This window comes from Rhinatrema bivittatum, chromosome 1, assembly GCF_901001135.1.
Source record: "Rhinatrema bivittatum chromosome 1, aRhiBiv1.1, whole genome shotgun sequence".
Taxonomy (NCBI): domain Eukaryota; kingdom Metazoa; phylum Chordata; class Amphibia; order Gymnophiona; family Rhinatrematidae; genus Rhinatrema; species Rhinatrema bivittatum.
In genome coordinates, this window is record NC_042615.1 from 708,932,375 (window position 1) to 708,951,078 (window position 18,704).

The 18,704-nt window shown below is 42.5% G+C and overlaps 1 protein-coding gene across 1 annotated transcript; it reads right to left on the reverse strand.

The window, feature by feature from the left end:
- Positions 1-1,021: 1,021 nt before the first annotated feature.
- RNF180 (ring finger protein 180) lies at positions 1,022-17,747 on the reverse strand (the record flags this gene model as incomplete). Its single annotated transcript, XM_029619499.1, is given in 3 exon segments — positions 1,022-1,143; positions 7,684-8,074; positions 17,700-17,747. Coding segments are annotated over 3 exon segments (561 nt in total), but the record flags the coding sequence as incomplete, so codon positions are not given.
- Positions 17,748-18,704: the final 957 nt, after the last annotated feature.

Consider the following 18,704-nt stretch of genomic DNA (forward strand, 5'->3'; position numbering starts at 1 on the left):
TATTCACCCACCTAGGCAATCAGGTGTTCATTAAAGTACTAGATATTGCTGAAGAGGGATAAGCAAACAATGCACACTGTGCATGCTATTATAGCTCTTGCATACATTTTAGAAATAATTATGATAACATGATTGCCTAGCTGGGTCACCAGGACAGAGTTGAGAGTGCCATAAAAATTGCAGCAATTCCAGCACTACTACATATTAGCTCTTTTAATGTAGGAAATCTAGAAAGGTGTGCTTGAAATACAATCATCACTTCTATGTAATCATACTATTGTGGCCTTGGCCTGATTCCTTCTGGACCTGTATTTCTTCATATCTGCAAATGGACCTTTTTATTTTTTTTGCAAGTATCAATATTCTCCTCAGGTATATGTGTCCTGTGTTCCTCTACATTTCATGCCAACATTTTATGCAAAAACACTGTCTTTTCTTCCACTCCTTCATCTCTATTCTCTCTTTAATCAGTCTGAATGTGAAAGAGCTGCTGACAATTATACTTCACATCAACCTCCAGGTGCGAGGCAAGCTCTAAGGATTACCTTCAATTAGTTCACTCTTCTAGTCCTTAGTGTTTACCATAGATGGAAGAGGTTGAGGTGGAGTGACTGATTGCTCTCAGCTGGGAGCTTGGGAGTTAGAGACCTACAAAAACTCATGATCATGCATGTCCTACTTTTTCAGTATGCTATATGTTTCACAAAGATAGGCTTCAGAGAGCAAAGGTGTGTTGTGGTCTTTGAAAAGAGGTCCTCCAGACAATGAGCCTGGTTCAACGTCAAGGGAAGCAGATAATAGTGGTGGAGGTAGAAGGGAAACCAGGCCTTCCTCAGCCAGCAATGGCTGGCCTGTCAGAATCCCAGCATCCCTACTTCCCTAGTCCAAAGGGGAAGGAGGCTCTACTTGGATGGTGAAAGGGTGCTCTGGTTCTTGTGGCCCAGGATGCGCCAGTTGGGGGTGGAGGGGTTGGACCACCACCACTATATCCTGATAGAGGATGTGATGGGGGAGGAGCATTTTATTCCTCCCTAGGGGTGGATGCTGCAATAGTGGGGTCAGGTGCTGGGTCCTTGCCACCGGATTCCTCCCACTCCTCTGAGAATTCCTTCTCCTTCTTCTCCAGTGATGAGGTGTTGCCACCTATGAAGAGAAGAGCAATCGTGTGTCATGTTGTGTGCTCCCATAATTTTACAGCAGCAAATCTCAACTTGTGTAATGCAGCACAACATTGTGTCGCAAAGCACAAGTTGGTGTGTCGCTACCTCTGCAGTCATAATACCTACTCCCTGTTCTGTTAGTGCAGCTGCTTTTCCTTCCCCCTTCTCTGCTCCTGTAGAATACAGAGATCTGCTCCTCCTCCACTCAGGCTGTCAGCATTTTCAAGCCCAGGTATATCACTGGAGGAGGGGGAGGGGGTACACACATGGCATGGCCTGGAAGAGGAAGTGAGGTGATCCCACGCGGGAACAAGAGGTCATGTTGCTCTCATAAGTAGGCGAAAGTTGCCGGGACTGATTGAGGAGAATGAGCAGTGCGAGCCTGCTTTGAAGAGGCACAGCTTCAGCCTCCTCGGTCCCATTAAAGAGAATGAGTTTTGTTGTCCACAGAGCCTGGAGGTGGACAAGCTGAAGCTGCTGCTGCTGCCACTTGTGTTTCCAAGAGGAGATAAACAGTCTGTGTGTGTGTGTGTGTGTGTGTGTGCCTGTGTGAAACTGAGCATGTGAGAGTGAAACAGTCTGTGTGCATGCCTCTGTGAGACTATCATGTGAGAGTGAGAATTAGTCTGTGTGTGTGTGTGCCTGAGACTGAGCATGTGAGAGTGAAAGACATCCTATGTGTGAGATACTAAACTTGAGACAGCCTGTGCGTGTACCTATGTGAGACTGAGCATGTGAGAGTGAAAGGCAGCCTGTTGTGTGTGTGTGTGTGTGTGTGTGTGCGTGCCTGTGTGAGAATGAGCATGTGAGAGTGAGAGCCTGTGTGTGTGTGGATGTGCGCTGTGTGAGACTGAGCATGTGAGGAACAGCCTGTGTGTGTGTCTGTGTGAGACAGAGCATGTGAGAGTGAGAGACAGCCTGTACATGTTTGTGTGAGTGAGACAGAGCATGTGAAAGTGAAGGCAGCGTGAATGTGCATATATGAAAGAGAGAGAGAAAGTTTGAACAACATCCCCCCTCCTCTTCTCTTGCTAATCCAAGAAAATCTACATGCACCTGAAAATCAAAAGTTCCCAGGTATGGAGAGCAGGGAATTTATTTTATTCTTATTTGTTTTAACTATCACATGGATGTGGGTGTTCAAAAGAAATTTTACTTTGATTTGCATAAATTAATGTCCAATTGATGGGTTTATTTGTCTTACTTCACATCTGTATTCAATCTGGTTCATACATAGGGAGCCTTCTCTTCTTCACTCTGTGCAAGTGTCCTTAATACTACTCTCTGTGAGCAGCTCACCCTCTTTTCTTGTCTGTGGGACAAGAGTCTCAGCAGGAGGGAAACCTATTGAGGGGAATCTCCTAAATCCCAAAAGTGTCTTGTACCTGCAGTCCAACAGAGACCCAGATGTTCCCAGCTTGTGTCCTGTGTTCCTCAGTGTAGAGATCCAGTTGCGGTCTCTAATTTGATCATGAAACTCTTCTCTTCTGGACTCTGTTATTGACCTCTTAGAGGAAAAGGTCTATTTCTGGATACCAGCAGGGCTTTTACAGTCTAGCTACACAGTGAGGAAGGGTACTACAAAAAAACCTCTTCACTAAAACACAACTTTTAAAAACCCAAACTTCTCCACTGGGTGAGGAGTCACTATAGCCTTCTCACTAGCTGCAAAGGAATCCAAGACTTTTTCCTCCTGCCCTGTGGTTATGGGGATCGCCTCACTAGTAAGAACAGGATTCTCCCAGGCACAAACAAATTTAGAAAATCTTCTTACTAAAGTCCTTTCTCCTCTCAGGAAGGGAGAGCCCCTACCAGACAGGAGGTGCACTGGAATTTGGAAATCTTCCAACCAAAAACAGTGGAGGAGCAATAACCAGCTCCTCTCTCAACAAACTTCAAATTAAACTGACCACACTAACCAAGGCTCCGACCCTCCCCTCCCTTCTGAACAAGAACTGAACCGTTGCAGGTATCATCAGGAGAAGATGCTGCAAGGAATGGTTTGTCCCTCCTAGCTGTTACCTACCAGGTAAAGATATAGGGCCAACTAGTGGGGACCAAAGGTTCTCCACAGATGTTATGCTATTCTTCAGCTGTTATGAAATATATATCTTTTTATTAGTATGATTTTATTACTATTGATTTTATATTTCTTGATTTTATTTGATTTTTTCTGAGGTGTGATGATTCTGTTTAATGTTGTTTTACTGAATACATAGTCTGGCTTGTTGTGGGTTCCAGTTCAGTTTTTGTCTGCACGTTTTTGCTCAAACGTATAGTTATTTAATTCTACATTTTGTGAGGATCTGTTTGTATTCTGCATGTATGACCAAGGTGAGGAATTCTGCCAGCACATAATTTCTGTATAGAGGTCTATAGCAGCTGGTTTGTCCTATTTTCCTAATAGGAGGTATATTTGGTGTTTTAAGGCCTGGTGTAATCTTAGCATCACTTCCTATTAGGAGGTGTATTTGGTATTTTAGGGTCTGGTGTAATATTAGCACTGATGCCTTTTCTTAGGTAGGGTTGCTATTGTTTGCATGCTGGGAGGTTTACTATATTATTATTATTATAATTCTTTTACTCGTGGCTTTCTGAGTGCTAAGCCCTCACTGAACATGTTATAGTAGGCTTAATACCTTGGATTTCAAGTGACTTTTCTTTTCTTTTTTTTTTTTTACTTTTTTGCAGGGTTTTCTGGTTGGCACTGCAACAGTGCATGTAAATATAATATACATGTTGTAAGTGATATTTATTTTTTATCTCAGACTGTACTTTTAATTGTCTTCTTTTCATGTAAAATCTATTATAAATGCATAATTTTTAATTGTGTGCAGGGGATGGGAGGATGCGTGAGCTGTATGGTTCACAAGGCAGACTTTTTCACCCACTGGGTCCAATAGGTCACAGCTCTTGATCTCCATCCCTGCTGAAGCCCAGCAAGAAACGGTAATTCTCTTTCTCTTCCAGGCCAGTGATAACTGATTCTATCGTCCCCTATTAGGCCTGAAAGTGACAGCCAAAGAAAAAGGTAGGGGAACCCTCAAGGGACAGAGAATGCAACTTGTACAAACATTTTTAAAATTTCTGTTCAGAGAGATTATTCTTATCTTTCCCTTGTGTCATTCTCAACAATAAAAAGTTAATATGGATGCTTATTTTTAAATTCAGCTGTGGATTGTTGTGAGTGGTGTGCCACACATGATCATTGTCCACCAGGTGTGTCAGGTTGGGAAAAAGGTTGAGAATCACTGTTTAAGGCATACCTTTAGTGGGATAGGCATAGGGAAAATATTCAGTTCATATCTATAGGGCTCACCCATTGAAATATCCCTTGACGAAAATAAGAATCCTTTTAGCTAAGTGTTACTTGATGGAGCCTTGCAAGTGCAATGGGCTCTGAGTTAGTTTGTAACAAGATTTGTAGTGATGGGTTGTGGTTAACGTAGCAAAGCATCTAAGGCCATGAGGCAGTACATAGTTGTCTGGGCTAGGGCCCATCTAACTTCCATGGGATTAAATGTTGGACTGTTTGGAAACAGCCTGAAGGATTATCTGCTAGGCCTGTGGGTGCCTTCCAATGAATACCTCATGACAGTGCTACCCATGAACTAGAGAAATGTCTACATGTAAGTATGTGTGAATGTGGGCTTTTAGAAGTTGAAGTCAGAGACAGGGTCATGAAGAGCAGTAGGCCAACAGCATGTACAATTATGAAAATAGGACCTATCCAGGCCTTATGAACATGACCTTGATGGGCAGATAAAAGACCTTACCACCAGCGCCATCCCGCTGAGCTTGTAGCTAGTCCAACCACCTCCTCTTGTCGAGGCACAGCCACTGGGCCTCCTTTAGGTCCTCAATCTATAGAGAGAAATAGGATGAGAAAGTTGAGTGTGCTCTGTAGCTATTACTGTAACCTCCATACTCGTATGTGAGAATGTTTCCTATTCATGTGTGAATTGAGTAGCATTGCTCTTGGCACTCCATTAATGGAAATAGAAGTGGTATGATGCCACCAGCACCAAAAGTATACCATGTAGGACTATAATAATTCAGGTCATTAGTAAGATTGGTGTGCAGTGCAATCCTTGGGATTAACTTCGTGGAGTACCAAGAACCATACAATAAGCTCCAATTTATGGCATAGGTTTGCAATCCTATGGGTATCACCATGAAATAGTTTTGAAGTAGCATTATTATACTTGTGACCATAGGCTTCAGTCATATCTTATAAATCTTGCCTACTATTTTTGTTAAATAGTATAACATTGGCAACAAGTGTACATTCATTCTATTAATGGAATGTACAACAGTTACTGTCTCCATACAAACCTATTTCCACTTTGGGCTCCCTTCATGTCCCCCATGCATAACCATACATATCCCCACCCTCTAATGCCCCCTTCCCATGCCCTCCACCACTACCCACATTCTACTTACCTCATGTGGGTAGGATGTCTGCTGATTAAAATTGTGCTGCAGGCCTCTCCAGGATCACCACAGCTCCTGCAGGTTCCTTCTCTGGCCATAGGTCAACTGGGTCAAATTCAGCTGTCAGGCTGGTGCAGGATTTTTCAGTCTTCACATCCCTGGAAAACCAGAAGTGCTAAACTCTTGGAAGCGTGCATGTGTGCGAGCGCATATGTACACATGTACACGTACATGTGTAAGGAGTAAGCATGTTTACATACAAATATGTGCTCAATACGCATCAAAGATGTTAGGATTTGTGAGTATGTGGGCCCTGGGCCGAGGTGAGAGATGGCACCACTCACGGGGAGGAGCCCCGTGAGCCTCACCGTCGGGAGGCGAGGTCTCAGCTGTGATGTGCACAGAGCAACAAGTGGTGGAGAGAGAGAGTAGAGATGAAAGGCTAAGGTAGCCAGAGAGAGTGATCCTCAGGTGGTGGAGCCACGAAACGTCAGCTCAGGCGCTGACATCAGGTCAGGCTAGAAAGTCCTTAATCTTTATTAAAAGAAGTAGAGTGCCACGGCCCGCGGAGCGGGGAGCGTGGCAGAAACACACACAGACGCTGAGATGTACCAAGTCTGTGAAGTGGGGTATTCCCACGAAGGAGTCCTCTTGTAATGAAGAGTTGGCAGTGGTCGGCGGAGCAAGGGTCCTTGGAAGCGATGGCATGGCAATGGTCTGTAAGCGGGGCACACTGAGAAGGATTCCTCTGTAGAAATAGTACGGCAGTGGTCCGCAGAGCGGGGTATACCGAAGAGGGTTCCTCTGTAGCAATAGCACGGTAGTGGTCCGCAGAGCGGGGTACACCAAAGAGGGTTCCTCTTGTAGCAGTAGTAAGGCAATGGTCTGCAGAGCAGGGTACGCCAAAGAGGATTCTTCTTATAGCAATAGATTGGCAATGGTCCGCAGAGCACTCACAGGAGTAAAGCGATAGTTCCAGAGAAAGCCCCGGGGAACGGGGCTTTCTCTGCAACCCGAGATGCTCCGGGTACCCGAGGAGTGGGTACCCGGAGAGTCTCACACCAGGAAGTAGGAACTGGAACAAGAGTCATAGCGAAGCGGATTCAGCAATGAGGGAACTCGTTGCCAAGTCAAAGGTAGGCAGGGCCAGCCGGCTTAAGAGTCCTTGAGAATTGACTTCATCCGAGGAGGACGCCCCCGAGGTTCCCGCGCCTGCGTGCCTAAGGAACTACGGGGTCAAGATGGCGGTCGGCAACATCCATGCCGTCCCAGGAGGCCCGGGAACCAGAGCATGCAGGCCAGCAATAGCTGGCTGAGGCCACGAGTCAGCCCAAAGGAGTCAGAGTAGTCAAGCAAGAGGTGAGCAACAGCGGTCGCAGCAGTCTGCGACCAACGGGCATAACACAAGACTTGGGCATGTTTTGTATCATGTGCATACATTTGCACGCATGATACAAAATGCATTTGAGTAGGTGCATGTCCCACATACACTCGTTTATGGGCACATGTGTGCAGCTTTTAAAGTTATCCTCCCTGTTGGCTAAGTGGCAGCTGGTCAGTGCGACCAAATTTTCAGATATTGCCACTGAACCAGCTAAGTGCTGTTAAAAATCAACCTCCTAGTTATTGCTGTGCTTGCAACCTGCCAGACAGACGCAGCTGCTAGTTAATTCTAAAAGCTGATGAACAGTCCATCACAGAACATAACTGGTCACTCCCTGAAAGTGTGACACAAATACCTACAACCAATATTTGTCTTTAGATATGTTATTTCATTACTAGGAGATAGTGGAAATCCTTCCAATAGCTAAATAACATCAGAACTTTACTAATGCAACAAATAATTCTTATTCCTATGATAACCTAAATAACAAACTACCATTTGGGTCTGTGCTCTGTTTTGAGTGTCATACATACTGTATGTTCGGTGAAAAAAATTCCATGAAAAGAAAACAGCAGATTCAGATGTTCTTTGATGCTGTTATTCAAACTATGAGATTTTCTATGAATAGCATTTGCAGTGCATTTATCATTCATAGGCTGTGAAACAAAAGGGCATTTTTTGGGGGGTGTGGGGGTGGATTAGCACCTTTGAAGTGAAGATTTTTGCGGTTTATCTCAAAGCCCTTGTTGGTTGCTCTCACATCCAGGCAGAGTGCTTCAATTAATCTCTCAGGTCTATTATTATTTTTGGTCATGCATGAAAGTCTTCAATTTCTGTTCTCCAACATTCCACCTATTATCTTGTTTTGCATTTCCTTGCTAAATCCAAGCTCCGCTCTGCTGTATGACAGGTCTTTCAGTGATAGTGTTGGTATCCAGATTGAACATGCAGGCTTATAGTCAGTATGACTCTTACAGAGATGCATAGTTGAATACTTTCCACAAGAACATTTTGTATTCCTGAAATTGAACATTACCCTATCCCCAAAATGCACTCTATAATATGAGCAAGTCAGTTTTTCTACTGTCCTTTGAGTCTATAGGCAATAAGAAGGAAAGGACTATGAATTAATTGTAAAATTCAAAACAAAACTAAACTACTATATTAACTTTATTTTATCTACAACGTGATTAGCTTTCCTGGCTGGCTTGTACTGATTATAAAACTGGGGGTACAGAAAGGAATACACTTGTAATTCTAACAAATGGGGCCTAATTATCAAATTCTGCATATGTACTAATGCACATTAAGATTAATGGGAATTATTTACTAATAATGCACGTTAACACATTAATGCACTTTGATAAAATATAACACATTTTGCTGCCTAAGCTGCGTGCGCCGAAGGGACACGTGGCTTTGGTGGATTTATGATTGAAGAATTTACCAAGAAAAGAAGTCAAATTTAGTAACTTCTAGTAAGTAAAATTACTTTTTTCTTCCTCCTATAATCCCCACCCCCAGGGCTTCAATTGTAACAATACAGAGATACCATATAAAGGAGAGTTTGATTACTATATGAACTTTATGATATGCCTCACACAAAAAGAAAGACCCGGAGAGGAGAAATGCAAGCGTTGACTCCCCTATCCAGTACATCTCAGCCTCAGATCTCTACCTTTTTTATGACAGCAGCAGGAAAACCGGAGGAAGGAGCCACAGTGGATAATGCTTCGGAGCGAGAAGCTAATCCACATGCTGAAGCCATCTCTTTAAGACCCAGAGCTCCTACTACTCCCTCCCCACCATGTATTAAAAACCTTAGTGGCCCTCTCAAGTTAGATGAAGGCCATGATGATAATATAAATATTATTATTGGAAATGGTATGAGATGTTCTCACAGGGGAAAAGAAGGACTCCAGAAAAGAACTGGAATCTAGTATATCTCAGATTCCTTCTGAGATTACCATGAATACATTATGGTTGGCGATAAAATCTTTAGAAAACGCTATCACTAAGTTAACTCAGAATATAGCTGTGTACCATCAAAGAATTTCAGATGTGGAAAATACTGTTTCCTTATGCAATAGTAAAGTATTAGCTAATGAAGAAAAGCTGGATAAGATTGAAATACTTCAAAATAATTTTGTTAAAACAGAAACAATTAATGTAAAAAAATGGAATTTCTTGAAAACTCTTTGAGATATTCTAATCTTAGGATTGTGAATTTCCCTATACAGAATGTAATATTACTAGTTGAAATGTTTAAAGAATATTTACAAAAAGTTTTGAATATTCCACCACAATCATTGCCTGCATTATCGAAAACGTATTATTTGCCTGTTAGGTTAAATAAAGAAAACCAGGTTGAGAAAGCGCAGATAGATGCACCAATTACTATAACTGAAGTTTTAGAAACAACAATTAGCACAGATATACATACTAGGGGGACACTTTTAGTGACTTTTCTTTTCCCAACTGAGAGAGATACAGTTCTCCGTTTATTTCTCAGACATCATCATGAGAAGTTTTACGGACAGCAAGTTTGGATATACCGTGATCTGTCAAGGACAACTCAGTTGAGAAGAAAAGAGTTTCTGAAATTAAGATCTGACATTCTTAAAAGGGGAGCTGATTTGACATTAAAGATTCCCTGTAGATGTGAGTTAAAATACTTAGATCAAAGAAATGTGTTTCATGAAATATCTCAGTTATAGATGTTTTTGGATTTCCATCCCCATAGTGTGGGAACTGGATAAGAGCATAGTATAGTCCTTGCTGTTAATCTCTGAATATTGAGAAAAGTGAGTAATTAACTTTTCTCAGTAATACATTTTTCCAGGCTTTCTCTTGCTCATATATAAATTGTTTTCCCTGAGAATACCTTAAGAATCAATAGAAATATATTTGTTACTTTTTTTGTTTTGGAGAATTATGGATGTATTGGAAGTATTACAATTATTTCTATGTTATATAATGTTTTGTAAACTGAATTATGAAAATCTAGAAAATATAACACATTTTAAATATTGCTAATAAACACATTTTTGTTGCTAATAAACACCCTTTTTAATATTATTTCAAGTTAAAATTTAGAAGTAAATATTAAGCAGAAACTGATAATGGTATATATTATAATGACTGGAAGAGGAACAGTGTGCAAATCCAAGGCTCTCGTGCTAAACTTTCAAAAGGGAAACTTTGATAAAATGAGAAAAATTGTTAGAAAAAAACTGAAAGGAGCAGCTACAAAAGTAAAAAATGTCCAAGAGGCGTGGTCATTGTTAAAAAAATACCATTCTAGAAGCACAGTCCAGATGTATTCCACACATTAAGAAAGGTGGAAAGAAGGCAAAATGATTACCGGCATGGATAAAAGGGGAGGTGAAAGAAGCTATTTTACCTAAAAGATCTTCATTCAAAAATTGGAAGAAGGATCCAACAGAAGAAAATAGGATAAAGCATAAACATTGGCAAGATAAATGTAAGACATTGATAAGACAGGCTAAGAGAGAATTTGAAAAGAAGTTGGCTGTAGAGACAAAAACTCACAGTAAAAACTTTTTAAAATATATCCGAAGCAGAAAGCCTGTGAGGGAGCCGTTAGATGATTGAGGGGTTAAAGGGGCACTTAGAGAAGATAAGGCCATCGTGGAAAGATTAAATGATTTCTTTGCTTCGGTGTTTACTGACGAGGATGTTGGGGAGGTACCCGTAATGGAGAAGGTTTTCATGGGTAATGATTCAGATGGACTGAATCAAATCACGGTGAACCTAGAAGATGTGGTAGGCCTGATTGACAAACTGAAGAGTAGTAAATCACCTGGGCCGGATTGTATACACCCCAGAGTTCTGAAGGAACTAAAAAATGAAATTTCAGACTTATTAGTAAAAATTTGTAACTTATCATTAAAATCATCCATTGTACCTGAAGATTGGAGGATAGCAAATGTAACCCCAATATTTAAAAAGGGCTCCAGGGGTGATCTGGGAAACTACAGACTGGTTAGCCTGACTTCAGTGCCAGGAAAAATAGTGGAAAGTGTTCTAAACATCAAAATCACAGAAATACGATGAGTGAGATAATCAAATTTGCAGATGACACAAAATTGTTCAGAGTAGTTAAATCACAAGCAGATTGTGATAATTTGCAGGAAGACCTTGTGAGACTGGAAAATTGGGCATCCAAATGGCAGATGAAATTTAATGTGGATAAGTGCAAGATGATGCATATAGGGAAAAATAACCCATGCTATAATTACACAATGATGGGTTCCATATTAGGTGCTACAACCCAAGAAAGAGATCTAGGTGTCATAGTGGATAACACATTGAAATCGTCGGTTCAGTGTGCTGCAGCAGTCAAAAAAGCAAACAGAATGTTGGGAATTATTAGAAAGGGAATAGTGAATAAAACGGAAAATGTCATAATGCCTCTGTATCGCTCCATGGTGAGACCGCACCTTGAATACTGTGTACAATTATGGTCACCGCATCTAAAAAAAGATATAATTGCGATGGAGAAGGTACAGAGAAGGGCTACCAAAATGATAAGGGGAATGGAACAACTCCCCTATGAGGAAAGACTAAAGAGGTTAGGACTTTTCAGCTTGGAGAAGAGACGACTGAGGGGGGATATGATAGAGGTGTTTAAAATCATGAGAGGTCTAGAATGGGTATTTGTGAATCGGTTATTTACTCTTTCAGATAGTAGAAAGACTAGGGGGCACTCTATGAAGTTAGCATGGGGCACATTTAAAACTAATCGGAAAAAGTTCTTTTTTACCCAACGCACAATTAAACTCTGGAATTTGTTGCCAGAGGATGTGGTTAGTGCAGTTAGTATAGCTGTGTTTAAAAAAGAATTGGATAAGTTCTTGGAAGAGAAGTTCATTACCTGCTATTAAGTTCACTTAGGGGCAGATTTTCAGAGCCCTGCTCGCCTAAATCCGCCTAAATCCAGGCGGATTTAGGCGAGCAGGGCCCTGCGCGCCGGTGCGCCTATGTTCAATAGGCCTACCGGCGCGCGCAGACCCCGGGACTCGTGTAAGTTCCGGGGTTTTCCGAGGGGGGCGTGTCGAGGGGGCGGGCCCAATCCGCGCGGCGTTTTCGGGGCGGGCCGTAGCATTTCGGGGGCGGGCCTGGGGGCATGGTCGCGTCCCGGTGCGCTAGTGGCCCGCTGGCGCGCGGGGATTTACGCCTCCCTCCGGGAGGCGTAAATCCCCCGACAAAGGTAAGGGGGGGGGTTTAGACAGGGCCGGGTGGGTGGGTTAGGTAGGAGAAGGGAGGGGAAGGTGAGGGGGGGCAAAAGAAAGTTCCCTCCGAGGCCGCTCCGATTTCAGAGCGGCCTCGGAGGAAATGGAGGTAGGCTGTGCGGCTCGGCGCGCGCCGGCTATACGGAATCGATAGCCTTGCGCGCGCTGATCCCGGATTTTAGCGGATACACGCGGCTACACGCGTATCTACTAAAATCCAGCGTGCTTTTGTTTGTGCCTGATGCGCCAACAAAAGTACGCCAAATCGCGCTATTTGAAAATCTACCCCTTAGAGAATAGCCACTGCCATTAGCAATGGTAACATGGAATAGACAGTTTTTGGGTACTTGCCAGGTTCTTATGGCCTGGATTGGCCACTGTTGGAAACAGGATGCTGGGCTTGATGGACCCTTGGTCTGACCCAGTATGGCATTTTCTTATGTCCTTATGTTCTTATGACAAGGACAGGCTATCCAAAACTGGAAGAAGTCTAAAAAGCTGACTCAATTAGCAGGTAAAATATAACTGGCATTACTTGCATGCCAAGTATAATGGCAGGAAATTTTCAGTAAGACAGACTAAAGCCGCTTCCCTTCTTATCACATAACTTAATAAAATATTTGCAGCCAGCACAACACATTTTCAAGAATATATAAAAGATAATGAACATAAAACTCAATTATTGCTTCCATGAGTGATAACTTTATGCTGCCTTCTACTGAACCCCTGTTACTTTGTATTGCATACTCCTCTACTAATGAACAGAGGAAAGTAAACCATACAAATGAACATCTTAAAGAAAGCCAAAAAATTTCTCAGCTGGACTGCAGAAACAAGTTTTGTCATGGATTTTTTATTTTTAACATACCAAAACAGTCTGTACTTTCTCAAGTACAGACTGTTTTAGCAGGAACTGCTGCATAAATTATTGTAGAAGAACAGAGAGCTGTTCAGTGAGTTATAAAGGTTTGTATTATTTGTTCTTTTGCTTATAGAGTAAAATCATTTCTGATTTTAACTGGAATGGAAAGAAAATACAAGTGATGGGAATAATGTTTGTATGAAAAGTCTGTGTAGATGAAGTTGAAGTATTAAGAATATGGATCATGAACTGACAGCAAACGTAGTTCTGATTTTTATGAAGTTTGATGTTTCTATACTGCTTGCAACTTTATTTTTTCTGCAAGTAAACTTTTACTTTGAACACCAAAGTGGACTCTGCCTTTTTATTTTTGCTTCTGGTACCTGTGTTTGATGTTATTTTTCAGTGGTTATTGTGGTTACCCATGCACTTAAGGAGCACCCCAGAGTACAGAGGCTTAAAGCAGTAGAGTTTTTCTTAGATACGCCAGAAGCTTATCTCTGCCCCCCGCCCCCCCCCCGCCGGATGAACCCCAGTAAATGTAACTTCCCAGATGCTGCTAACAACCCAAATAGGGATTTTGCTACAAATATGTAAAACAAAAAATGGTCCCAGAACAGATACCTGAGGTACTCTACTATTCACCTTTCTCCATTGAGAAAATTGACCATTTAACACTACTTTCAGTTTTCTATCTTTTAACTAGTTCCAAATCCACTAGAGAACGTTGCCTCCCATCGCATGATATTTTAATTTCCTCAGAAGTCTTTCATGAAGGACTTTGTCAAATGCTTTCTGGAAATCCAGACACAATGGGGCGGATTTTAAGAGCCCTGCTCGCGTAAATCCGCCCGGATTTACGCGAGCAGGGCCTTGCGCGCCGGTGCGCCTATTTTACATAGGCCTGCCGGCGCGCGCAGAGCCCCGGGACTCGCGTAAGTCCCGGGGTTTTCCGAGGGGGGGGCGTGTCGGGGGCGGGGCCGATCGGCGCGGCATTTTCGGGGCGGGACGCGGTGTTTTGGGGGCGGGCCCGGGGGCGTGGTTTCAGCCAGGGGCGGTCCGGGGGCATGGCCGTGCCCTCCGGAACCGCCCCCGGGTTGTGTCTAGGCGCGCCAGCGGCCCGATGGCGCGCGGGGATTTACTTCTCCCTCCGGGAGGCGTAAATCCCCCAACAAAGGTAGGGGGGGTTTAGACAGGGCTGGGGGGGGTGGGTTAGGTAGAGGAAGGGAGGGAAAGGTGAGGGGAGGGCGATAGCGAATTCCCTCCGAGGCCGCTGCGATTTCGGAGCAGCCTCGGAGGGAATGGAGGTAGGCTGCGCGGCTTGGCGCGCGCCGGCTACACGAAATCAGTAGCCTTGCGCGCGCCGATCCAGGATTTTAGCAGATACATGCGGCTACGCATGTATCTACTAAAATCCAGCGTACTTTTGTTGGCGCCTGATGCGCCAACAAAAGTACGCGAAGGCGCGCTTTTTGAAAATCTACCCCATTATATATAAATTGGTTCACCTTTATCCACATGTTAATTTACACCTTCAAAAAAAATGTAGCAGATTAGTGAGGCAAGGCTTCTCCTGGCTAAATCCATGTTGGCTTTGTCCCATTAAGCTATGACTATCCATAGGTTCAGTAATTTTGATCTTTATACTAGTTTCTACCATTTTGTCCAACACTGATGTCAGGCTCTTTGGTCTGTAGTTTCTGCATCACCTCTAGACACTTTTCAAAAATTGGCATTAAATTAGAATATAAGAACATAAGAAGTTGCCATCCTGGGTCACACCGAGGGTCCATCAAGCTCAGCATCCTGTTTCCAAAAGTGACCAAGCCAGGTTACAAGAACCTGGCAAGACTCCAAACATTAAATAGATCCCATGTTACTAATGCCAATAGTAGCAGTGGCTATTCCTTAACAGGTAGATGTTAAAAGGAGTGTGCGTACACCTATAAACGAATGTGTTCCCATAAACATGCATATTGGGCACGTGAGCAAAGATACGCTTAACTTTATATTGTGCGTACAAGTACACACATATCATTTAAAATATCCCTGCCATATATATGTGTGCAGCCTTTATGCATGTACATGCACAAGAGACCAAATTGGGAGGGGGAGTGGAGAGAGAGTGAGAGAGAGAGAATCTGACATTCTATATATTTCCCACTGTAAGAGGGGCACTTTCAACTCAGGGTGGGTTTTGGGGGCGGTAGTACAAGGGACTACAGACTCTTGTACCCTAAGTACACCCCCCCAAACCCACCCTGAGTTGAAAGTGCCCCCCTCCCCCTCTCTCCCTCTCTCTCTCTCCCCACCATCCACCCCCCACCCCCAGTGTTCAGGCACCCTCTGGCTCAAAATCTCCAGACTTGCACCTCATCAGGACCAGTAGCAAAGTTATGCAGGTAACATGGCATCCCCTAAGAAAACTAAAAAGTCATGGGATAGTTGGCGATGTCCTTTTGTGGATTACAAACTGATTAAAAGACAGGAAACAAATGGTCAATTTTCTCAGTGGAAAAGGGTAAACAGTGGAGTGTCTCAGGGATCTGTACTTGGACCGGTGCTTTTCAATATATATATAAATGATCTGGAAAGGAATACGACGAGTGAGGTTATCAAATTTGCGGATGATACAAAATTATTCAGAGTAGTTAAATCACAAGCGGATTGTGATACATTACAGGAGGACCTTGCAAGACTGGAAGATTGGGCATCCAAATGGCAGATGAAATTTAATGTGGACAAGTGCAAGGTGTTGCATATAGGGAAAAATAACCCATGCTGTAGTTACACGATGTTAGGTTCCATTTTAGGAGCTACCACCCAGGAAAAAGATCTAAGCATCATAGTGGATAATACTTTAAAATCGTCGGCTCAGTGTGCTGCAGCAGTCAAAAAAGCAAACAGAATGTTAGGAATTATTAGGAAGGGAATGGTTAATAAAATGGAAAATGTCATAATGCCTCTATATTGCTCCATGGTGAGACCACACCTGGAATACTGTGTTCAATTCTAGTCGCCGCATCTCAAGAAAGATATAGTTGCGATGGAGAAGGTACAGAGAAGAGCAACCAAAATGATAAAGGGGAAGAAGAAAGGCTGAAGAGGTTAGGGCTGTTCAGCTTGGAGAAGAGACAGCTGAGGGGGGATATGATAGAGGTCTTTAAGATCATGAGAGGTCTTGAACAAGTAGATGTGAATCGGTTATTTACACTTTCGAATAATGGAAGGACTAGGGGGCATGATGAAGTTAGCAAGTAGGACATTTAAGACTAATCAGAGAAAATTCTTTTTCACTCAACGCACAATAAAGCTCTGGAATCTGTTGCCAGAGGATGTGGTTAGTGCAGTTAGTGTAGCTGGGTTCAAAAAAGGTTTGGATAAGTTCTTGGAGGAGAAGTCCATTAACGGCTATTAATCAAGTTTACTTAGGGAATAGCCACTGCTATTAATTGCATCAACAGCATGGAATCTTCTTAGTGTTTGGGTAATTGCCAGGTTCTTGTGGCCTGGTTTGGCCTCTGTTGAAAACAGGATGTTGGGCTTATTGGACCTTTGGTCTGACCCAGCATGGCAATTTCTTATGTTCTTATGTTGCTATGTTCAGCCTTTGTAAAATTCAGTGTTATGCATGTACATCTTTGCCCATCCTGGAATGCCAATGTCCCACCCCTTTTCTGTTTCCTTGTTCTTACGTGCTTACTTCCTGGCTTCTTAAAATGTGCGTTGCTTGCACATGGCCCACATACATGTGTATGGGGCTGTATTTGCACAAGCAACTCTTTTAAAATTTACCTGTAAGTCAATTTGATTAATAGCAGTTTATGGACTTCTACAGGAACTTATCCAAACCTTTTTAAACCCAGTTATACTAAATTCCCTAACCACATCCTCCAGCAATGAATTCCAGAGCTTAATTGTGAATTGAATGAAAAAGAATTTTCTATAATTTGTTTTAAATGTGCTATTTGCTAACTTCATGGATTGTCCCCTAGTTCTTCTATTATCTGAAAGAGTAAATAACCAGTTTATATTTACCCATTCTAGTCCTCTCATGATTTTACAGACCTCTATTATATCCCCCCCTCAGCCGTCTCTTCTCCAAGCTGAACAGCCCTACCCTCTTTAGCCTTTCCTTATAGGGGAGTCATTCCATCCCCTTTATCATTTTGGTTGCCCTTCTCTGTACCCTGTCCAGTGCAACTATATCTATTTTTTAGATGCAGCAACCAGAACTGCACACAGTACTCAAGGTATGGTCTCACCATGGATTGATACAGAGGCATTATGGCATTCTCTGTTTTATTCATCATTCTCTTCCTAATAATTCTATTTGGTTTTTTTGAATGCCCCAGCACATTGAGCCAATAATCTCAATGTATTATCCACTATGATGTCTAGATTTATTTTCCGGTAACTCCTAATATCGAATCTAACATTGTGTAGCTACAGTATGGATCATTTTTCTCCATATTCATCATCTTGCACTTGTCCACATTAAATTTCATTTGCCATTTGGATGCCCAATCTTCCAGTCTTGCAAGGTCTTTCTGCAATTTATCACAATCTGCTTGTGATTTAACTACTCTGAATAATTTTGTGTCATTTGCAAATTTGATCACCTCACTTGTATCCATTTTTAAATATATTAAAAAGCACCAGTCCAAGTACAGATCCCTGAGGCACAACAGTTTACTTTTTTCCACTGAGAAAACTGACCATTTAATCCTACTCTCTCTTTCCTATCAATTAACCAGTTTGCAATCCATGAAAGGACATTGCCTCCTGTCCTATGACATTGGCAATTTTTCAATCTTCAGGTACTGTAGAAGATTCTAAAGATAGTTTATTAATTACTAATAGTATGTCTGCAATTTCATTTTTCCATTTTTTCAACCCCTGGGATGTATACTATCTGGTGTAGGTGATTTGCTACTCTTAGGGGGTCATTAATCAAAGTGCTATATGGCATTTTCACATGCGTTAAGCACCTTTAACGAATGTGAAAGCACCATAACGCATGGTGGGATGCAAACAGAAAAATAGGAGGAGTTTGGGATATGAGGCCAAGTGGGCTGGGCTCACAGTTTTGTGAAACCTTATTGCATGGCTTTAATGCTAATTTTAACTACACCTTTTTCGTTTGTGTAAAGCCATGTGATAGGGCTTTATTGTGTGTTGTGATGTTTTGAAAATGTTGGTTTTAGCTCCTAGAGAGGCAGCCTAGCTGTCAGGGCACTTCTACAACCAAGGGGGGGGGGGGGGGGGGAGAGAGAGAGAGAGAGAAAGAGAGAATCAAGCCATAATGCCCCCATCCTACGTAGGTATTTATATCTCTAAAGGAGGCCCACCTAGTAACTCGAGATGAGGTTTAGGTATTAGGGGCCATTTTGACAGTCTAAGTAAGACATACGAACAGAACAGTGCTCTCTTGTGAAGATTTGATGATCTTTGGAGTGAGGAAACTCACCCAAAGATGTGATTTGTGCGATGTTCTCTCAACCTAGCTTGATGTTACCCAGGTAGAGAGTCCAGCAATCTAGGTTGAGAGAACATCGCACAAATCTCATCTTTGGGTGAGTTTTCTCACTCCGAAGTTCAACAAATGT